Source organism: Lepus europaeus, chromosome 4 (genome assembly GCF_033115175.1).
Source record: "Lepus europaeus isolate LE1 chromosome 4, mLepTim1.pri, whole genome shotgun sequence".
In the NCBI taxonomy this organism is placed as follows: Eukaryota; Metazoa; Chordata; class Mammalia; order Lagomorpha; family Leporidae; genus Lepus; species Lepus europaeus.
In genome coordinates this window covers 42,085,828-42,109,598 of record NC_084830.1, presented here as the reverse complement: position 1 = coordinate 42,109,598, position 23,771 = coordinate 42,085,828, and the positions used below count along the sequence as shown (strand labels likewise).

Sequence of the window (23,771 nt, the reverse complement as noted above, 5' to 3'; positions counted from 1 at the left end):
TGCATGAATTTCAAAGTCTTTTTGCAACAAAATAAACTTTTGAATTCCATTTTTCCAAAATTCTTTAAAAAAGGATTTATTGGGGCCAGCATGGTGGAGCACCAGGATAATCCTCCGCCTGCAGCGCCGGCATCCCATATGGGCACCAGGTTCTAGTCCCAGTTGCTCCTCTTCCAGTCCAGCTCTCTGCTGTGGCCTGAGAGGGCAGTGGAGGATGTCCAAGTGCTTGGGACCCTGCACCCGCATGGCCATTTGGTGTAGCTCTGGCTGTAGCAGCCATTTGGGGAGTGAACCAACGGAAGGAAGACCTTTCTCTCTGTCTCTCTCACTATCTGTAACTCTACCTATCAAATACATAGATAAATAAAATCTTAAAAAAAAAAACTGTTCTCTTAAAAAAAAAAAAAAAGGATTTATTTTTTACTTGAAAAAGGCAGAGTGACAATGAGAGGGCTAGCAGGAGGAACAGGGAGCAAGAGAGCCAGAGACAGATAACAGATCTTCTGGTTCACTCTCCAAGTGGTTGCAACAGCCAGGGCTGAGCCAGGCTGAAGCTGAGAGCTGGGAATTTCATCTGGGTCTCCCATGTGGGTTGCAGGGACCCAAGCACTTGGGCCATCTTCCATGGCTATCCCAGGCCATTAGCAGAGAGCTGGATCAGACGTGGAGCAGCCAGGACTTGAACTGATGCCTACGTGGGATGCCAGCATAGCAGGAAGCAGCTTAATCCATGGCACTACAACACCGGCCCCAACCGAACCTCCTAAAGTATCCTCATAACTGACGATTTTTAATAATTCCACTCAAAGATATTACAGCCAAAAGTATCAAAGATTACTCTGTTCAATCAGAGTTCATGCTTATTGACATAGCTCTTGACAGAGTAGGAATTACTCACTGGATGCTTGGGTATATGCAAATGTAACCTGACATTCAAAAATCTGCTTTAGTGCTCCTGTATGCTCACAATTTTTTTTTTTTTTTACTTTTGACAGGCAGAGTGGACAGTGAGAGAGAGAGAGACAGAGAGAAAGGTCTTCCTTTGCCGTTGGTTTACCCTCCAATGGCCGCCGCGGCTGGCGCGCTGCGGCCGGCGCACCGCACTGATCCGATGGCAGGAGCCAGGTGCTTCTCCTGGTCTCCCATGGGGTGCAGGGCCCAAGTACTTGGGCCATCCTCCACTGCACTCCCTGGCCACAGCAGAGAGCTGGCCTGGAAGAGGGGCAACCAGGACAGAATCCGGCGCCACGACCGGGACTAGAACCTGGTGTGCCGGCGCCGCAAGGCGGAGGATTAGTCTAGTGAGCCGCGGCGCCGGCCGTATGCTCACAATTCTACTACTTCATTCTGGGCTCCTTAATCTACAATTTGTGTAACTTGGAAAAGTGGTTGAATAATGCAAAAAAGGCTATGAAAGCCTTGTTCTTATGTCCATAAAACTAGAGCAGGTATGTGGTGCAGTGGCTGAGACACTGCCTGGGACTACCTGACACTACCCGACCCCTTTCAGAGTGCCTGGTAACGGAAACCCGGCGAGCCAGCAAAGCTCAGGGACTGTTGTCCTTGTTACCTACAAAGGAGACAACCTGCACTGTGTTCCAGCCTCCTGGCTTCAGCCTGGCTTGGTCCTAGCTGTTGTAGGCATTTGGGGAATGAACAGTAGAGGAGGAAGACTTCTCTACATCGCCCCTTCTCTTTGCCTTTCAAGTAAAATAAATAAAAGACAAAAAAAAAAAAAAAAAGTAACATAAGATTAAGTCATATAAAATGATAAAAAAGAAAAAAACATTACGGAGAAAAACTGCTTATTCCCAAAGTTCAAATCCCAGTTCACTGCTTACTATTTGTCACCTGGACACACAAAATTCTGAAAGCTCCTTGGGTCTCAGGTCTCTTATCTAAGAAAGGTAGATGTTGGTAGAGACATAATACACAGGGTTGCTAAAAGAATGAGTTAATACACAACATAGGGACTGGAGCTGGCATCCCATATGGGTACCCATTTGGTTCCCTGTTGCTCCACTTCTGATCCAGCTGTTTGCTATTGTGTCTGGGAAAGCAGCACAAGATGGCCCAAGTGCTTGGGCCCTTGCACCCACGTGGGAGACCTGAAAGAAGCTCCTGGCTCCTGACTCCAGTCTGGCCCAGCTCCAGCCATTGCAGCCATTTGGGGAGTTAACCAGCAAACAGAAAATCTCTCACCCTCCTGGTCTCTCTCTATAACTCTTTCAAATAAAATAAATCTTAAAAAAAACCCAACAATATAAAAAGCCCTCAGAGCAGAGTTTGGGGGCCAGCTCTGTGGCTAGTAGGTTAAGCCTCCTGCCTCCAGCAGCAGCATCTCATCTGGGTGCCAGTTCCAGTCCTGGCTGCTGCAATTCCAATGCAGCTCCCCACTAACAGCCTGGAAAGCAGTGAAGATGGCCCAAGTGCTTGGCCCCCACACCCATGTGGGAGACCTGAAAAAAGCTCCTGGCTCCTGGTTTCAGACTGGCCTAGCTCCAGCTGTTGCAGCCAACTGGAGAGTGAACCACTGGCTAGAAGACTTCTCTATCTCTCCCTCTCTGTAACTGTGCATTTGAAATAAATCTCAAAGAAAGAAAGAAAGAAAGAAAAAGAACAGAGTCTGGCACATACAGCATGTAAAGCCACTTATGTAACTATCACTACATTACAGTGACAGCTTGAGCCCCAACTACTTGGGTTCCAATCCAATCCAGCTTCCTGCTAATGCATCTGGGAAAGCAGCAGACGGCTCAAGTATTTGGGCCCCTGCCACCCACACTGGAGACCCAGACAGAGTTCTTGGCTTCTGGCTTTGGCTTGGCCCAGCCTTGGTTATTGCAGGTATTCTGGGACTGAACCAATGGATAGAAGATCTTTCTTCTCTGGCTCTCCTCTCTTTTGTCTTTCAAATACATCAATCCTTTTAAAAAATAAAGCAACCCCTGCACTGCACTGTATACCTTAAATATATGTATTTGTCAATCATACCTCAATAAAGAAAAAAAAACTCTCCTAAATCCTATTCAATACCTAGGTGAATGCAATGTCTCCCTCTGTGAATGTTAACTCTCTCAAACTATTCAGCTTCATCTACATACAGAACTTGTGACTAAAGAAGAAAAAGGGGGATTATATCCATTTCTGTTACACATAAAAGAACACTTATGAAGATTAAAAATAAAGCAGCACCTGCTAATACAAGGACACTTCAAAAACTTTGTGACAGGTATAATTAAAGGATGAGTTTATTTTGGTGAAAAACTTGTTGAGACTCATGCACTCAGGGTTTCTTCTTCAAAAAGTTCAAGGAGGGGCAGAGTTTGGCACAGCAGTGGGTGCCACTTAGGATGCCTGCGTTCCACACTGGAGCGCCTACTGGGGGTCCCAGCCCTTCTGCTTCCCGCTGACGAGCACCCTGAGACACAGCCGATGATGCTTCAACTACCTGAGTCACTACCACAACTGTGGGAGACCCAGACTGGGCTCAGGCTCCTGGCTTTGGTCTGGCCCAGCTCTGGCCGTGTCAGCCATTCAGGCAGTGAACCAGAAGATGGAAAAATCTATTTCTCTCTCTCTGCCTTGCAAAAGAAAATGAAGAATAATTTTTAAAAAACTTTTTAAAGTTCATGGAAAATGTTATGAAAAACTATAGATATGATTTCATGTTGCTTTGCACTAAAATAGACTTATCTTTAGTTCTATTTTTTAAAAGAACTTTCTGATGTCTTGTCAGGGAATAAGAAGATATTTATTAAAGAATGCATGTGGGTACCAACTTTCAAATCTAATCTTTAAGAACAGAATTGTTTTCAGCAAAATAAATTCCCACAAGTACAAACAAAGGACTAACAAGAGATTATCTCTGAGGAGGCAAAATGAGGTCATGGTAGGTTTATTTTTCCATTCTGTATCCTATGTTCTATCATATCTAATTATCAAGAGCAAATATTCAAAATACACTTTTTAGTGTTGTATCTTTCATTTTACAAAACACATGCATTCTTAACCTTCATCAAAAAAGACATGTTTTGTTTATCTTAGCACTCAAATATTAAGTCAACTGTATTTGTTCACAATTCAAACAGCTTCATTTAAATAAAACAGAAATAAGAACAATCTTAGGCAAGTTAATGAGATAATTTTATTAGCTTGCCATCCTAAAGACTTTATCAAATAGTTTTCCATCATCAAGAGTTCATCACTTTACCAAATTAAAATAATGGGGTAGGCGTTGTGGCACAGTAGGCTAACCAGTTGGAGTTCTTGACTCTTGGCTGCAGCTTGGTCCAGCCCTAGCTATTGAGGCTAGGAGTGCAGAGTGAACCAGTGGATGGAAGATCTTGTTCTGTCACTCTGCCTTTCAAATAAATAAATCTAGAAACAGGCAAAATGTTTGCTGATATAGACTATTATACTGTGGCTATGTTAACATTTGGAGAATCAGGTGAAGGATATGTGAAAGTACTTCAAAAACTTAGTGGAAAATTGAATGTTTATTTTGGTGGGAAAAAATTGGAAACCATGTACAGTTTTTTAGTAATGAATTTTCCAAGAACTTTCTGAAGGTCTTTTGTATAGGATTACTGGTGAAGTTTGCTGTTTATCCTCACATCCTTTTGTGTTCAGGTGTCTTTCAAATGACCTTACTGGGCTGCTATTACTTTCGTATTTAGGAGAGAAACGGGATAAAAATAGTGATGCACCTGCAAACAGGAAGGGTGGAAGAAAATTCTCACTCCTCATCTTAAGTATTTCACCAACTGGTCAAAATAGTGAGTCTAATTTCCATGGCCAGCGCTGTGGCTTAGCAGGTAAAGCTGCCGCCTGCAGTGCCGGCATCCCACATGGGCATCGGTTTGAGTCCCGGCTGCTCCACTTTGGATCCAGCTCTCTAAGAGGGAGCAGCTGATGGCTCCAGTGATTGTGGTCCCTGCCACCCACTTGGCAGACCAAGATGAACTACCACAGGTATTTGGGGGGCAAACCAGTGAAAGTTATGTCTGTCTCTGCCTTTCAAAGAAATAAAAATATCAATTTAAACATGAAAAGGCTAGGGGGTCAGCGCTGTGGTGCAGTAAAGCCCTGGCCTGAAGTGCTGGCATCCCATATGGGTGCTGGTTCAAGTCTCGGCTGTTCCACTTCCGATCCAGCTCTCTGCTGTGGCCTGTGAAAGCAGCAGAAGATGGCCCTAGTCCTTGGGCCCCCACACCCACGTGGGAGACCTGGAAGAAGCTCCTGGCTTCAGATCGGCGCAGCTCCAGCCGTTGCGGCAATCTGGGGAATAAACCAGAGGATGGAAGACCTCTCTCTCTTGCTCTACCTCTCTCTGTTACTCTTTCAGATAAATAAAATCTTAAAAAAGAAAGAAAGAAGGAAAAGGCTAGGCACAATGTTCCTCAACCCTGAAAATTCAATGATTCTATAAAAAAACTTATTCCAATATTTAGTTTTAAAACACACAAAGTACTCTACTTCATTCTATAGACACACTGAACCTTTTATCATTCCTACTTCTCCTGAAAAAGTCTAAAAAGAAAGCAGGCACAGAAGCCATTTGTTTGCTGCAGTAAGGGCCCACCAAATGGAGGCCAGCCTCTTACTCCCCCTTGTGGTTAGAGTGCCTTCCATTCTTCTGGAATCACAACTTCTTGAGTTGCTTCCATCCAACAGACTGGAAAAGTGCTCCACCAAAAATGTTAACAGCAAAAGCTGGTGAAAAGAACTAATTTAGTAGGTACTTACAGACTTGTACTTTTAGACTCCTTACCTTTCTATGCAGTTTTTTTTTTTTTTTTTTTTTTTTTTTTCAGGCAGAGTGGATAGTGAGAGAGAGAGAGAGAGAGAAACGCCTTCCTTTTTGCCGTTGGTTCACCCTCCAATGGCCGCTGCGGCCGGCGCATCTCGCTGATCCTAAGCCAGGAGCCAGGTGCTTCTCCTGGTCTCCCATGCGGGTGCAGGGCCCAAGCACTTGGGCCATCCTCCACTGCCTTCCCGGGCCATAGCAGAGAGCCGGCCTGGAAGAAGGGCAACCGGGATAGAATCCGGCGCCCCAACTGGGACTAGAACCCGGTGTGCCGGCGCCACAAGGCGGAGGATTAGCCTGTTAAGCCACGGTGCCGGCTTCTATGCAGTTTTTGGACCACCAGAGTAAATTAAACTATACTCTAGAAAAAGGTGACACGCAGGAAGGGACATACGGTTTAATTTCTGGGGCCAGCACTGCGGTGCAGAGGGACACGGTGCTATCGACGATGCCAGCAGCCCGCATCGCAGCACTGGAACAAGTCCCATGCAGCAACCTGCTCAAGTCCTGGCTGTTCCATATCCGATCCAGCTCCCTGCTAATGCACCCGGGAAAGCAGTGGGAGACGGCCCAAATGCTTAGGCCCCTGCCCCCATGTGGGAGACCCATATGATTGGCTCCCTGGCTTTGGATCAGGTCAGCTCTGGCCACTGTGACTATTTGGGGAGTGAACCAGCAGATGAGAGATCTCTCTTTGTCTCTTCCTTTCTGTTTGTAACTCTGAGTTTCTAACAAATCTTAAAAAAAAAAAAATTAACAAAGGATAGATTGAGGGTGAATGAGGATTGTAACCCATCAATTAACTGAATACATTTTTCAACAAAATATGGCTAGTCTTCTCCATTCCACTTCTTGTTACCAACAAATACAATAAGCAAAATTTTAGAAACTCTTTTTGTGGGGCTGGCACTGTAGCACAGCAGGTTAATGCCCTGGCCTGAAGCGCCTGCATCCCATATGGACGCCGGTTTGAGGCCAGGCTGCTCCACTTCCCAACCAGTTCTTTGCTGTGGCCTGGGAAGGCAGTCGAAGATGGCCCAAGTCCTTGGGGCCCTGCACCCACATGGGAGACCCAGAAGCAGCTCCTGGTTCCTAGCTTTGGATCGGTGCAGCTCCAGCTGTTGTGGCCAACTGGGGAGTGAACCATAGGATGGAAGACCTCTCTCTCCCTCTCTGTGTGACTCTGACTTTTACCACATGGTCACAATGCTGACCATGTACACCCTGGCTGATCCTCATCAACAAAGCCAGAAAGAGCAAATTCCAGGCTCTTATTAGGCCATGCTCCAAAGTCGTCAGATTTGTAACTGTATGATGAAGTATGGTTACACTGGTACATCTGGAATCACTAATGATCACAGAGCTAGGAAAACTGTGAACCTCACAGGTTACACAAGAGTGGAGCACTCAGCCTGAGCTGGCATGGAACTGATCGAGAAAAACGGCAGAATACTCTGCTCCAATTCCACTAGTCTGGTGCCATTGTACTGACTACCTCAGCTGGTGTCATGGCCCAAGAAGCAAGGCAAAAACCGCACAGGAGGGAAAACCCTGGGGTTCTTTTTCTACGGATATAACATGCGTACAAATCAAAGCCTCCACGGACTGGGCTGCTTCAGAAAACAAATATATCAAAAGTCAGCCTCAAATCCCACGAGTAATTTCTGTTAAATGTAGTTGTTCCCTAGTTGTTGCCCAGAATGAAACAAAATCCAAACACAACTAGAGAGCCTGGGATGTCCTCAGATATGCTTTTGAAAAATCAAGTGGGTTAAAAAGAACAAAAAGAGAATTACATGCCTTTGGCGCATTATGACAGCAAAATAATCCTAGGAGAGAATCAATGTTTTAAAACATTTAAAAACAAATCTGGGGCAGGCATTTAGCCTAGCAGATAAACCACTGGCTAGGTCACCTGTGTCCCATAGAGTAATTCTTGGGTTCAATTCCTGGTCCTGATTCCAACTAACTTTACTTTTTTAGAAAAGATTTATCTATTTAAGAGGCAGAGTTAAAGAGAGAGGGAGAGACATTAAGAAAGAGATCTTCTGATGTACTTTGCTTTGAAGAGAGGAGAGAACTTCCACTTTGCTTATGGCCCTGTCTAAACACTGACAGAGTTTGTGGACTCAAAAGGCTTCCATAGGCTTGGCAGCTCATGTCAAGAGCCTCAGCTGATCACTGACGTCATAAGTAAGAGTGTCAATTGTTAAATCAACAACAGGAGTCACTGTGCACTTAATCCCCATGTAGGATCTCTATCCTTAATGAGTTGTACTATGAGAATTAACTAAAACTTGTTCCCAAACAGTACTTTATACTTTGTCTTCGTGTGGGTGCAAATTGTGGAAATCTTTACTTAGTATAGAGTTGGTCTTCTGTATATAAAGTTAATAAAACCACTATATTCCTAAAGTTGAACCTATGAAATTTGTATTCATTAAATAAAAGCAAGAAAGCAAGAGACCTTCCATTTGCTAATTCACTACTCACATAGACTCAAAATGACCAGGGCTGAGTCAGGCTGAAGCCAGGAGACTGGAACTCCATATCCAGGTTTCCCATATGGGTGGAAGAAGCCCAGGTACTTGGGCCATCTCCCACAGCTTTCCCATGAACATTAGCAGGGAGCTGGATTGGATATGGAACAGCCAAGATAATCGGTGCCTATACAGGATGCTGGCATTGCAGGCGGTGGCTTCACCCCCTTCGCTACAGCACTAGTTCCTCCAGCATTCTTTAAATGTGGACACTGAGACAGCAGTGATGCCTCAAGTAGTTGGGTTTCTGTTACCCATGTGGGAGCCATGGATTCAGTTTCCAGCTCCTGGAGTCCCACTCTGCAAGCACAGCCATTTTAGCCAACTGGGGAGTCAATCAGCAGATGGGAGCTCTCTCTCTCTCTCTCTCAAGTAAATTAAAAACAGAAAGAAATCCAAAACATAACCCCTAAGAATAAGTATTCTGACCCACATGAGGGTTTCCTGCTTCCTCTCTCTCACAGAGTCCATTTTTCTAGTTGGCACCAACCTTGGCCCAGGCTGAAGTTTTTAATCAAACTTTTGTTTCGTTAAAATACCTCACTTGGTGGAGTATTTTCAAACTTGTACATGGGTCCTTGTGTATGTAAATTCCCTAGTAGGATTCTTTTCATCATACCCTTCTTAAAAAGGGTTGAACACAGCTCTTCCGTGTCCATCCAATTTGCAGGACTTCTCCCCCTCTCACTCAGATATTCTGTTTTATTATTTGTGTCTGCTTTCCTTACTAGGTTGTCAAGATTGAAAAGCAGGGCCTTTTAATACTGTAGCAGAGGGCTTATAACACTGCAGGTGAGTCCATAAACACACAAATACAAAGACTTTTGCAGTTTGTTATAATTCTCTTAAATTTAATTTCAAAAGCTTATAAATCATTCCACAGTAAAGTGATGATGTCACAGAGTTCCTAAACAGGTAAGCAACAACACTTGCTATTTAATACACTGTGGAGATTGTTAATTGAACAAATTTTCAAAACATCCTACATGCAGATACTATTAATCCCATTTTGAAGACATGGGAACCAGTCACAGAGATGTTAATACAACTTTCCCAAAGCCAGTGCGTCTGAAATCCAACCAAGAATTCTACATAACGTTATTATCCACCTCAACTAAGGTGGTACACACTTTAGCTTCCCTTACTTTTAGAAACAGGACACAGGAATAGTTTTCAAATTTTATCCTTGTGACCCAATTAAACAGTCTGGTAAGTCTCCTCTCTATCAGATGGAACAACCAATAGGAAAGATGGAAGAAAAAGTCATTACTCTCAGCATGCTCACTCGGGATGTCATTTCCAAACATCTTCTAGACACAGTACTAGATTACTCATCAAAATGTTAAATTGGGAACTTGCTTCTTCTGTATGTCCTACAGCCTGCCTATGAGATACTGTCATCACGTGTAAATGCCACAGCAAGATCACATTTTAAGTAGTATTTAGGGGTGGGAACTTCACCAAGTGTCTCTGAGTGTGAGTGTGGTCCATGTATGTCATTCTAAACTCTGTGCAACATTGTTTTAAGCAGCAAAAAAATTATGAAATAATAGTTCATGGGTTTCCAGTTACCAAGCACATATTTCTTAGTAAAGCATTTGTAATTAATAAGAAACACTCAACTCATGGGTTGGTTGGTAGCACAACTAATTTTAAAAACTGTTAGATCCCCAAACCAGTTTACAAGTTTGGACTGATCTTCACTAAACTCTTCCTGCCCCACAACCTATCTTTTTGGGGTGGAGGATATGGGTAGGTCTTTTAATTAGCATAAAGATTTATGGAACGCTTCTCCAGTGTCACTGCCCTCCGGGAGACCTCTGCCCACTTAGTTGTCAAGAAATGTGTGAGTATTGTACCCCAAAAAGGTTACCTGCTTTAATAACTCAAATAAATGAAAGTCCATTATAACAAATAGTGGACACTCCCTATAATTAAGTACAATAGGATATAGGGAATTACTGACTAGAGACTATAGTGCATAGAAAATACACCCAGTAAAATGGTAACTAAATTACTGTGGCCAAGCAGACTGTTCCTCTCATGTCAAATTCAAACTGATGCCACCTAAAAATACTAAGTATATCAAATTCCTTCAGGACACTTTATAGTTAAATACCACAAATACCAATCGTCCCACTTTCAAGGAGAATAAAGGAATGCAGTTACTTGTCTAATGTTGAAAATGACTTAGAATTCAGTATTAAATAAATTCCAAATGAGAATAATGAAACAGAAACCCCCAGGGGCCCAGCACTGTGGCATAGCGGGTAAAGCCACCGCCTGCAGTGCAGGCATCCCATATGGGTGCCAGTTCAAGTCCCAGCTGCTCCACTTCCGATCCATCTCTGTGCTATGGCATGGGAAAAACAGTAGAAGATGGCCTAATTTCTTGGGCCCTTGTATCCATGAGGGAGACCCAGAAGCTCCTGGCTTCAGATAGCTCAGCTCTGGCCATTGTGGCCAACTGGAGAGTGACCCACAGATGGAAGACCTTTCTCTCTCTCTTCTTCTCCTTCTCTCTCTGTGTAACACTGACTTTCAAATAAAAAAATAAATCTTTAAAGAAAAAAGAAACCCCAGGCCAAAAAGCTGGGAAGATGTAACGGTACACATCAGGAATAGGTTTCATCTAGAAGATCTGGGTAAGGATCTAGCAAATGGACAGGATAAAAGCAATGATTTTAGAAAGATTAGAGTAAGAAATGTTCACAACATAAAGTGGGAAAGGGGGCAGGCACTGTGGCAAAGCGGGTGAAAGCCCTGGCCTGCAATGCTGGCATCCCATATGGGCGCCAGATCACGTCCTAGCTGCTCCACTTTCAATGCAGCTCCTTGTTAACGCACCTGGGAAAGCAACAGAAGATGGCCCAGGTCCTTGGGCCCCTGAACCCACATGGGAGACCTGGAAGAAGCTCCTAGCTCCTGGCCTTGCATCAGCTCAGCTGAGGCCACTATTGCCATTTGAGGAGTGAATCAGTAGATGAAAGACCTTTGTCTCTCTCAAATAAACCACACCTTCATTTCTGTGCCACCAATCTCAAGGGTAACCTCCAAAAGTTGCTCCTAATGCTTAATATGAAATCAAGGCCTTTAACTTTGCTTACAAAATGTGAAAAAAAAAAAAAAATATATATATATATATATATATATATATATATATATATATATATAAAGAACTGGCTGATTTAAGGCTAAGATGTTAAAATGATGCCAAGCTAAGATTCCTGTTATAACCTTTTCCATCTTCTCGTTAAAATTTCATGCGTTTTGGGGCCGCACTGTGGCACCGACATCCCATATGGGTGCCAGTTTGAGTCCCAGCTGCTCCAATTCTGATCCGGCTCCCTACTAAGGTGCCTGGGAAAGCAGCAGAGGATGACCCAAGTCCTTGGGTGCCTACACACGTGGGAGACCTGAAAGAAACTACTGGCTTCTGGCTTCAAATCGGTGCAGCTCTGGCCATTGCAGCCATTTGGGGAGTAAGCCAGAGGATGGAAGACCTCTCTCTCTCTTCAACTACCTTAAAAAAAAAAAAAAAATTTAAACAGGGGGAAAGAATATAAGTAGCAAGGGCAAATGAAAGACTACCACCAGCAGTAAAATGATGTAAAATTTTGTCCACTGGGGCCCGTGCTGTGGCGTGGCAGATAAAGCCACCACCTGCAGTGCCGGCATGCCGTATGGGTGCGGGTTTGAATCCCAGCTGCTCCACTTCCAATCCAGTTCTCTGCTATGGCCTGGGGAATCAGTAGAAGATGGCCCAAGTCCTTGGACCCCTGCACCAGCATGGGAGACCCAGAAGAAGCTCCAGGCTCCTGATCAGCACAGCTCCAGCCGTTGCGGCCATCTAGGGAGTGAACCAACAGATGGAAGACCTCTCTCTCTCTCTCTCTGCCTCTCCTTTTCTCTCTGTGTAACTCTGACTTTCAAATAAATAAATCTTTTTTTTTTTAAAAAGATTTTGTCCATTAAAATTAGATTAACTTTTATCCTTGCAACATCACTTTCTTATTTGGCAAGGCACAAGTGTAATTCTGAAGACTACCCATGGGGAGCATATCATAAAAGGAACATCAGCATGAATCTGTAAAAGGGTAACTACTGACCTCAGCCACACAGCAAAGTTCGTAATCGGGAAAAAAATTAAAATAGGCAATTTCAAAACAAAGATAACTCTGGCACTGAGCATACTGAAATTGATGGCAATGCTTGGTACCCTAAAAACTTAGCCACTGTGTACGCTAAACATAGAGCTGCCATAGTAAAGCGACATATGGGAACCAGGAAAAAAATCACAATAGGGATCCCAGGAATCTGATATTAATAAAAAGGAGAAAAATCAATCTAAAGAACACCACCAGATTATCAGATCAAATCTTCAAAACTACCAAATCATAAAAAGCTCTTATTTTTTAATGAAAACTATTTTTGCATGCATCTTACCAAGAGGCAAAGTTTGATGTCGGTTCCTTTTCTTGTTTTCTGTAATCTTTAGATGTCACCATTCTACTTAGCTGATAGCATTACGGCAGAACCTCTACATGATCTGACTGGTACCCGTCTCTCCTAATTTTATCTCTTAGAAAAGCACTGAAAAAGCCTCTTAAATGCAGCAATGCTTCCTGCCCCACTCCCATGTTCTGACAGAATGATCTGGAATGGAACAAACCTTACTTTGCTGGATCAGCCATGTTACACTTAACTAAGAGGACACACTGGTTCTTCACTGGTGACGTGCACAACATGGACTAAATGTGTGAGTCCAGTAGGCTTTTCAGCCACTCTCAGGAATGCCCTTCAACTGCTACCAGCAATTACATGTTTACAAGAATCTGCCATTTGTCTCCAAAACTATGCCATTATTCTGGCTGTTATTACTATTCTAGGCCATAATTGCTTGAATATTCTATCATCTAATGAATTATGACGATATACATGAACAACTAAAACTAGGACAAGTTTATTATCTAGGATTCTAAGCTGAATGCAAGAAAATAGCCGAGGTATAAGTTAACATATTTAGACTAGAGAGGACCCAAAACCTGCCTGGTTTCCTATCTTGCTCTTGCTCAATGGCAGTTCTGTGGGCTAGAGATAAAAATCAGTGCCAGGCAGCCACACCTTTAAACTACTCCAGGCAAATAAAACTGTAGAACAGCACAATAAAACACAACTCAGTTTAACTGAATCACTATTACAGTCACTGATCACTCAAGTACTGTTGCCAACTGTTCGAAAGGCTAGACGCACATTTTTACTGCTTCCTCTCTAGGTCACCTATAGAGAGGGAGACACTCTGCCTAGTAAGAAGTGGTTGGAACATTTTTAAATGAAACCTTTAAAAAAACCAAGGTCTCTATAAATACTAAAATTTTGCGAATTAAAACACAAAAAAAAGCCTTGAAAAATCAGCAACGCTGCTAACCTAGGTGTATTATCCTCTTTCCCAGAAATCCTGCTCATTTATTTTACAAACACTTGAGCATCTACTATGTCCTGAACTACACAAATATCGCTAAGAGAGCCCTGAGAGGACAAGGAGGGAAGCAAAGCTTGTTGAGAATTCTCCAAAATCTGTATGATAAGGAAATTGGAATTTCATTTATTTAAACTGCTAAAGTGGACATGTCAGGTAGACTGTGTGAGAAACCAGTGCTACTCCAAAGGAGGAGAGGAGCATGGGTAGTGACAGTACCCACCGCCTTACTAACTGTAACAAGTTACCTAGAGATGAGTCAGCCCTGACCATGGCTCAATGCAATACTGGGAGGCAAAGTTAAAACTGTACAGTCTTTCCCTAGGGAAACGTCTCACACTGCAGAACGCTTTTCTATTTTGTGTGTACAAAGCATGCAGATACCTACCTGGAATTTGCAAACAAGCTTGTTAGCAGAAGGTAAAGTTATCACATTCTCTTTCATTCCTAAGAGTGACTTTTGTCTTAAAGAAAATTAGAATTTGAAACATTCTTTTTGAAACCAAAATAAAAATGACTGGTTTTACCAGGTTTGTAAGTGGGAGAAAACCACCAGACTGAACAAAATTCAGTGACACATGCAAGATACTAGCTACTAAGAGAAGCAGGAAGAAAAAACCCAACACATTTCTATTACAGAAACATAGCAGTTTCAAATTTCAGACATTCTTACTACCTATGTGAGCAAACTGTAAGACTTGTAAGGAGGTCATTCCTTTTTTCATATTAAAATAAATGACAGCTGTCATTGTAAAGATTTCAAATAAGCAAACCAAAAAAATACACCCAAGACAGATGCCTTATGAGATGCTGTGACATATCACATTCTTTTAAAAGACAACCTGAAAAAAAAATACCATTTGAAAATATTCAATTTAGGAAGTGACGCTATTCCATTAGTAAAGACTACTGTAACGGAATCCTATCATCACAATTTCAACAAAAACCATAAACCTATGGCCACATCAGAAATAATCCCGCACTGCTCACTCTAGTACTTCTTCTGTGAACAAGGCTCAGAAAGTACTGTACTGGAATTTCTACAAGTCACAGATTCAGTAACCTGTCCAGAGAATTAGAGATACTGTTCCATTTTCTACATACACCTGCCATATTAGGGCCTGATATAAGTGTAGCCATTTACACTTTAAATATTTCTAAAACTCCTAGTTTGTTAAAAAAGTATTCATGTGTTGGATCATCTATTCATTTATCAAACTTGTCTGGAAGACATTAAAATTAACCAAAAAGCATTGTTTAAATTTTTTAAGCTTTTAGAGAAGTATTAACACTCAAAATCAAGTCTGAGTTATCTAGAACCTTTCTTCTTGGCGTCAGTGTCCAAACTTGACTTGTAATACTTAAATACTGGGAAGAGGCAGAAGCAAACAGCTTGTGGATGGGTGACTCATCACATTAACATCATAGTGGCTAATCCAGAGTGAGTCCCCTGTCATCTCTTACATAAAACAAGATATGTAAAAATTCCTCTACCTACATATATACATAAGATATTCTAGAACCACAAAAATGCCAACCAGGGTGAAAAGGCAGTATTACTATCAGTCTGTGTCTTCCATCAGTACAAAATAAATTATCAAAGCTTATTAGTCTTTAGTAAAATCGATTCAAAAAGTGATCGTTATTGCATTTTTTTTTTTTTAAGATTTACTTATTTACTTGAAAGTTAGAGTTACACAGAAAGATTAAGAGAGAAACAAAGACACCTTCTATCCACTGGCTCACTCCCCAGATGGCTGCAACAGCTAGCTGTGGAGGGAGTCAGGAGCTTCTTCCGAATCTCCCACGTGGGCACAGGGGCCCAAGCACTTGCACCATCTTCCACTGCTTTCCCAGGCAAACTAGCAGGGAGCCGGATGTGAAGTAGAGCAGCCAGGTCTCCAACTGGCGCCCACATGGGATGCCTGCGTTGCAGACAGCAGTTTGATGGCCACGCCACAACGCAGGCCCCTATTTTATCTTTTACACAAAATCATCTAGTTGTTTTCAATTTTAGTTAAAAAGAAAGTAAGACCAAAGAAAAGTATGAGTAACATTGATACACATTACAGTAATCTACATTATAATAAAAAAAGACAAAGTTTTATCCTCACCAGTACATCATTGCAGATATCTCTTAGCTCGGTCTCAATCTTCTCTCTGTATTCTCGAGCCATCTGCTGTTTTTTCTCAGCACCTTCGGTCTTTTGCTCAATACTTGAGACGACCCTCCAAGATGACCTACGGGCTCCTACGACATTTTTATAGGCTACCGAGAGAAGATTCCTCTCCTCATTAGATAACTCAGCTCCTTGCTCAGTCACAGACTTCATGCAAGCTGCCATGTCATCATATCGCTCAGCCTGCTCAGCCAGTTTGGCCTTCTGTACCAGCTCATTTTTATCCATGACTGGATGTTCTGCAGGAGGAAAAAAAAAAAAAAAAAGAAAAAACAACAACAGTATTTAGACATTTTTCTCTCCCATCGAAATAAAGAGACTGAAAATTCTACCTGTGATAAGTAAGTTATATCAACACTTCAAACCTAGTGTCTGTGAAAGACTGTTCACTGGAAGAATTAAAATGCAGCCTCACAAAAGGATGGTCACGACAGGGAAAAAAAAAGAAACCTCACAACAACAATGGGGAGGGAAATTCACAGCAAGGAACACCAGTTCTGCAAAACTTAAGTTGCATTACCAAGCCTCTGTTCCCAAGACCCTCATTTCACTCAAGGTCAAAAGGCTGCCTTTTAAAATTACCCCTTATCTCACTTGGCCAAAAATCTCTATCATGAGATCTAAAATGAAAACAGCTTCTCCTCCTTCATGAAAACAAGGCAAACAAAGAACAGTGCCACTACCGTCATTCCCATCTCCAGAACCACAGTTCACGTCTTTTTTCTTTCCTAATACTTACTCTGATCAGGGATGATTAAATTTAGTTGGTTTCACTCCCACCCAATATAGCAACATTTGCCAGCTGATCACAGCATGATAATTTCTGGAACACACACATTGCTCATTCTAAAAATATTGTGAATATAAAGCCACCAGCAAGGATCACTCTAACCGACCCTAAGGCCTCCTTTACACCTTCTTATGCGCATACATGCTTCACAAAGTGGCCCAAGGGTCCCTTTCATTTCAATTCCATCGGCGAGCAGTAAAATTCATCACATTGGAAGCACCTGCGTTTCCAATGTCCCCGTTCCAGTTTCAAAATAGAATTACTGCACCGCTTCTGGTACTCACGATTTAATGAGATGTTATCACTCAAGCTGCCCTTTCCCCTAGCTCTCCTTCCCTCATTTAAGGTTCCCTGTACTTTTCAGGTTACCTCCACTGCATTTATCTTATAAGACAGCCTTTCAGACGGTGCTCAACAGCAGAGGAAGGTACTACACCATACTGTGATGCCACAGAACAAAGGATTTAAAAGCACACACAGAGCCTGAAATGAAATGCACTATTAGATTAAAACGGGGGACGGAAGAGCCACTGTCATCTCCCAGGGGAACTGACTTCCCAATATCTCATTCTTTATCTTCCCAGGGAAACCCCACCATACTGCTTAAAAACTCAAAAGGAAATTGGCCAGAGTGTATTCGAGGAGGGCCATCTCAATGTGCAAAACAGTTAACATTTATTATAGAATATTTCTTCTCGGTTCTTCAAAAATAACCCTTCCCATAAAATCGCCAGACATTTTCTGCTTAATATTGCTTCTAAAGAAAAATGGCTTAAAACCAATACAAAGGTTTTCCTCTACAACCCCTCCGGGACAAGGGGAAGTGGATTAGGTTTCTCGGAGTAACTAGTGCGCCAAGGCCTCGCCGCACCCATTTAACCCTTCCGCGGCGTCACGTCGGGGAGGGTGCCACGCAAACCCGCAGACCGTGACTTTAAAGTGCAAAGCCTCCGTGCGCGCAATCCGCAACCACCCCGCCTCCCAGGCCCCGCCCAAGCCGGTGCCTTCGCACAAGTCGCCGACTCTCCCTCTTTGTCATGGCGGATCTGTGTCAAGGAGCCCAACCTACCGCCGAGTGTTAACCCCCCGCCCAGAGCAGGAGGGCGGAGCAGCCCGCGCCCCCGCCCAAGTGGAGGGGGGCGCCCGACCCGGGGCCCGAGACGCCAGCACCGCCCGCAGAAGCGGAACCACTACCAGCTCGGCGGCGGACACACCCCGCTCTCCCACCCCGCGTCTTCCCCGCCACCGATGCCCATCCAGAGTCCAAGGACCCGACAGCTGCAGCAGGTGGGGGAGGGGGCGGAGAGCCACACCCAGCCCGGCGAGGCCACCACCGGCTGTTACGCTCCGGGCCCGCAAGGCAGGATCTGCGCCCCCGGTTCCAGCCCGGGGGGGGGGGGGGCAAGAGAGCAAGAGAGCGAGAGCCGCCGAGCGCCCACTCCCCCACCTCCCCTACCCCGACCTGGGCCCGGAGCTCCCCCCGTGCCACCCCCGCCCGACCACACGTAGAAAAGAACCAGCCCCCTCCCCCATCCCAACCGGGAAAATTCAAGTCCTTCCTCCCGCCGCCGCCGCCGCCGGTGCCGGGCCGGCCCCTCCCCACGCCGGCCTCGCCCTGCCCGACCTGGGGCAGCGCCGAGCGCGGCGGCCCGGTCCCCGCGGCCCCGGCCCCTCCCGGCCGCGCCGCCGCCCCGGGTGGGGGAGGGCGGCCGCACCGCGGGAGCGGGGGAGGGGGCGAGCCGGGGAACCGGATCGGGGAGGGGGCGGCCTCACCTGCGCCACTGCAGTGCCCGCCGCGGCCGCCCAGTCATTCTCCCGGGCCGAAGCGGGGACGCACGGGCCAGGGTGGGGACGGAACGCGGCCGGGGCGCCTGGGCCGCCGTGGGGAGCCGGCGGCGGGGGATCCCCGGGGATCTCGTGTCGGGGGCGCCTTTCCCATCCCCCTCTCCCACACCCGGGGGACCCAGAGAGGGGAGCGGGCGCCGATCGGGGCCGAGGCACTGGCCCGGAAACATGTAGCCGGGGGCGGCCGCAAGCCGCCCGCCCGAGTCCAGCGGAAGAGAAGCCGCCGCCCGCGTCTGCCTGAGGAGACTCCGCCTCAGCTCCGGGCCGCGGGGCCGCGGGGGCGAGGCGGCTGCGGCCGGCTCCCTTACCTGTGTCCGGAGTAGGAGCCGACAGACGGACGGAGGCGCACCGGGCTCTGGGCGGCGGCGGAGAGGCTGAGACTCTGTCCCTGAATCTCGCTGCTCACAGGCTACAGCCGCTCCGCAGACACGGGGTTTCCTCCAATCACCAGCCCCGGCAGCAGGGGCACCACACGCACGATGACGTCAAACGCTGCTATGGCAACCGTTGATTGGTGCCCACAGCTCCGGGGGCCTTAGCGCAACCGCCGCTCCCCGGCGCGCGCCCTGCCCGCCCGCGCTAGAGGGCGAGCGAAGGAGCGCGCGTCCGCGCCCCGCGCCCGGCGCTCGGCTGCCACCTTCCCGTTCCCCGAGTGCGCCTGGGCGGGAAGCTGCCGCACTTCCCTGCCCACCGCCACCCCGCTTCCTCGTCTTCCTCTCGGACGCCCCCCACACACACCCCGCCCCAGCCCTCCGCCGGCTCTCCCTTCCGCTAATCCTACGGGAAGAAGATGTGTCCCCACCCCCACCTCAGCGTGCGACCCGGCCTGCGCCTGCGCCAATCACTCCCTCTTCGGAAGGGGCGCCGCGGCAGCCACATCCGGGACCTTCCGCTCGCGCCCCCTCCCCCACCCCCGCCCTGCGGCCTGGCCCGCCCCGGGGTCCGGGGTCCGAGCTTCGCGGCGGTGACTGCCGCGGGGCGGTCCGGGGGCCGGGCCGGGGCGGCCGGGCATTGTGAGCGGCCTCTGGGGGAAGGGGCAGGGCGAGGGCGGGGCCGTGAGCGGCGCGCTCCCCGCCGGACCGCGCCCGGCCGTGCGCCCGCGGCTGCCCAGGGCGGGGCGGACCTGGGCAGCTTTACCTGTCGGCGCGGGGGAAGCGGCCTGAGACCTTTTAAGGCTCGGAAAGGAGGACGGAGCGACCTGCCCCGAAGTGTGGCTGAGTGACGGGCAGCTTTTCCAATCGGGAGCTTGGGATCCTCGCCCGGTGACAGCGGCGAGAGGACAATGGGTGGGCGCCGCGGCGGGGGCGACAGGCGCGGCCTGGCGGAGACGCGGTCACTCAGAAAGCCTCGCTTCCCGAGCGGGGTGGACGCCTGCGCACGAAACGGCTGCCTTTCCCTTGGGGTAGTTTGTCCCCCACCACCACCACCGAATCAGACTTGGCTATAGAACATAAGGGTCATAGCCATTTTGTCTCCGGAGCTAGAGCTGAGCAGAGTCCTAGTGCCCAGGGCCCCGGCTGACCCAGCCGGCAGCAGGGAGAGGGGGCCGAGGGGCGGAAATTGCAGGTGTCTCTCGCGGCCGGCTCCACCCAGCCGGCGGAAGGAAGTGCGGAGAGCTGCAGTCACAGCGGAAGATGCCCGCCCAGCACCCTGCACCGTGCACATGTGTTGGTGCTGAGGACTGCCCAGTGCTCGAGTGACCTGCAAAACCACGCAGCAGCCGTGGAAGGCTGATGGTTTCAGGGACTCTTGCAGTGCCCTCCTTGAGTGCACAGCCCCTCGGCCCAGTACTTTTATTTAGCAGCTACTGGGCTCCCGCCCTAAACACAGGGGACTCGCGACCCTGAGGAGTTGGGCCTCAATTTCTCGGTAGTAGGCACAAGGCGATGCCTCAGCCTTACAGGACTTGTCATGTTCTACCTGATGGATAGGACGTCTGGCCCACAGGAGTGTGGGTTGGTTTTTGCTAGAAGCAACAGCTGGCATTTAGATGGAATAGGCCAGCAAGAGGATTCTGTGACAAAGTCAGTCTCCTTATTTTCCCAGGTTTGCGCATCAGCACAGATTCATAGTAGGCTGAATGGATGGAAAAATTGGGGTTTTCTTTGAGATAATAAAATGAACATGCCTTGACTCCCAAGTAAATTCTTTCAGGGAGCAACTCCCTTAAAATGACTAGCATTTTCAAAAGCTGTTTTTTTAAAAAAGGTTGCTTCCAGTTTTGTAGTAGGTACTTGAAATTTGACAGAAGATACCATGAGAAACTTTAAGATTATTTATTTGAGAGGCAGAGTTACAGAGAGAGGGAGAGACAGAGGTCTTCCATTTGCTGATTCACTCCCCAAATAGCCACAACAGCCAGAGCTGGGCCTATTGGAAGCCAGGAGCCAGAAGCTTCTTCCAGGTCTCCTTCGCGGCTTCAGGAGCCCAAGGACTTGGGCCATCTTCTACTGCTTTCCCAGGCCATTAGCAGGGAGCTGGATCAGAAGTGGAACAGCTGGGACTTGAACCTGAGCCCTTATCGGATAATGGTGCTACAGGTGGAAGCTTAACCTACTATGCCACAGCACTGGCCTGAGAAGTCTTTCTAAAATTGGAAATTGGTGTTAATGTCACAGATACATGTGTGTGTACAATGTTTTGTATTTAGAGGAAATTATGGGATATTTCTGCATAAGTAAGTTGTAGATTTACTTTAGGAAACAACTAAGTTAACAGTTTTTTGTTTTGTTTTTTTTAGTGAAATAGGGTGGATTTGGATTTTACTACTCAAATCAACATGTTCACACTATAAAGGTGTGACCAAGCTACCCAGAAGCAGGAAGAGGGATTGTCATGAAAACCCTATGAGGAAAGTATTTTTGGGAAAAAGGAATAGGCTATGAGAAAAGCAAAGCAGAATAAATAGAACCTATGAACTCAAATTCTGGGCACGTTACTGGAGAAATTTCACTGGTAGCCTGACTTGTATTTTCTTCTCTGTTCAGCACTTTCCACAAAGAAGTTGATTAACGTCTCTTGGTATCCCCATCAATAAAATCCTGGTAATGAAAAACAGCTCATTAGGTGGCACCGAGGTTTAAATGAATACATATATATATATATATATGCATTTTTATGCGTGTATATACTCATATATTTCTTTCTTTCTTTCTTTCTTTTTTTTTTTTGACAGGCAGAGTGGACAGTGAGAGAGAGACAGAGAGAAAGGTCTTCCTTTTTCTGTTGGTTCACCCTCCAATGGCCGCTATGGCCAGCGTGCTGCGGCTGGCGCACCATACTGATCCAAAGCCAGGAGCTAGGTGCTTCTACTGGTCTCCCATGCAGGTGCAGGGCCCAAGGATTTGGGCCATCCACTGCACTCCCGGGCCACAACAGAGAGCTGGACTGGAAGAGGGGCAACCGGGACAGAATCTGGCGCCCCAACCAAGACTAGAACCCAGTGTGCCGGTGCCACAGGCGGAGGATTAGCCTATTGGGCCGCAGCGCTGGCCTCATATATATTTCTTGACACCATCCTTCCACATAGTAACTTCACTATTATGACTCATGTGTAATTTGATGGGTGTCTCGATTGTCCAAAGGTGTTGTGAAGACAGAGTCCATTCTAGGCTGCCAGCATTGTGATGCTGCAACACCAGCATCCCATGTTGGAGCTCCAGTTCAAGTCCCAGTTGCTCGTCTTCAATCCTTCCTGCTAATGTGTCTGGGAAAGCAGCAAAAGATGGCCCCGGCCACCCTCTTGGGAAACCTAGATGAAGTTCCTGGCTTTCGGGCATTGAACTAGCAGATGGGTGATATCTTTGTCTCTTTCTCTTTCTTTGTAACTGCCTTTCAAGTAAATAAATTTTTCTTAAAAAAAAAAAAAAGAAGAAAAATCCCTTCTGAAGTGTGAGGTCTGGAGTCCGTTCTGGAATAGCACATTGGTATCAGTCTGTTGCACACAGGCAGCAGCAATGAAACTTGCTCCATTTCTGTGCAGGAGAATGGTGTCTCGGAGCTACGCTGTACGTTAAAGTGGAAACAAGTGGAAGTCCATTAGCTTAAAGTTCATCGCTCTGACTGGAAAAGCATTTCAAAAGATGGACCCTGGATGATGTGGCAGGTCTGTGATCATTTTCCGTAAAATCGCAATCCAGCCAGGCTGACATCCCACCTCGGAGTGTCTTAGCTGGAAAACTGCATCACCCAGAGCAGAGGGCTGTGCAGTCAGCACTGGGCTCCATCTTGTCCAAAAGTCTGTGACCTTAGGTGACTAAATTGTACATATTAACTCCCAGTGCCATCGGATTATTGCAAGAATTAGATGAGAAAGTAAGAAGTCTGCAGCGGTGTTGTGGGTCATGATTATCTGCTGTTGCAATAACCCAGAGTTTAGTAGCAAAGGCAGGCACACCAGTCACTGTGACAACTGGATGTCATTATGAAGTTCCCTAGCAGGCAGGTGTGGCCATGTGACTATTAGCGAATGGAATGTGGCCAAAGCCATGGGCTCCACTTGTGGGTCTATTGGATTCCTGATCTGCCAGCTGAAGGAAGAGCAGTTCAAGGTCATAGAGGAGGGTGTGACCATTAAATGAAGAGATGAGGAGAGGCCCCCATATTCACCCGGCAAATCACCAAGAAAACATTGCCTTGAGTCAATTTGGCTTCCCTGCCTCCACTGGCATTTAAAATTCTGCCTCTCAGTTTTTAGTTTCTTTATGTTCTTACCATATGGGCCACTGTATGATCGATACCATATGTCTTCAGCTCCTATTAAGGACACAAACAGGCATCTTTGAAAAATCGTTGTCTTTTCCTGTAGTGAATCGTGTTCACGTGTGTGTGCCTCCTTGGAGTCTTCAGACGTACCCGTGTTCTGTATCTTTGCACTCCAGAATTTTTGGTAGCACTAACGCCACCTACGATGTGTCATTAGGGAAGCGCCTTCCAGTCTCAGAGTTGGCCGGCCGACAGCAGAAATTCCCTCCACCCCTCTTGGCCACCGTTTTGACAATGGACAGATCTCAGTTGTACGAGGGCGCAAGTATGTCCTCCCTTACCCACATTCTGGAATCTGGCAGTCGTTAACCTCATCACCTGTTGAGCCATCTCCCCTGACCCATCATCCAGTTGTCTGCAATGA

General features: G+C 46.4%; 1 protein-coding gene across 1 annotated transcript in view; it reads right to left on the bottom strand.

Moving 5' to 3' along the window:
* Positions 1-19,160, bottom strand: part of YWHAZ (tyrosine 3-monooxygenase/tryptophan 5-monooxygenase activation protein zeta) — a 29,755-nt gene extending 10,595 nt beyond the window's left edge. The window contains exons 1-2 of the mRNA XM_062188169.1: positions 18,952-19,160; positions 15,943-16,247 (exon numbers count right to left, since the gene is read on the bottom strand). Of these exons, the coding sequence (XP_062044153.1) occupies positions 15,943-16,236 (294 nt within the window). The 5' untranslated portion in view covers positions 16,237-16,247; positions 18,952-19,160. The remainder of the gene's footprint in view (positions 1-15,942; positions 16,248-18,951) is intronic.
* Between the last annotated feature and the right edge of the window lie 4,611 nt (positions 19,161-23,771).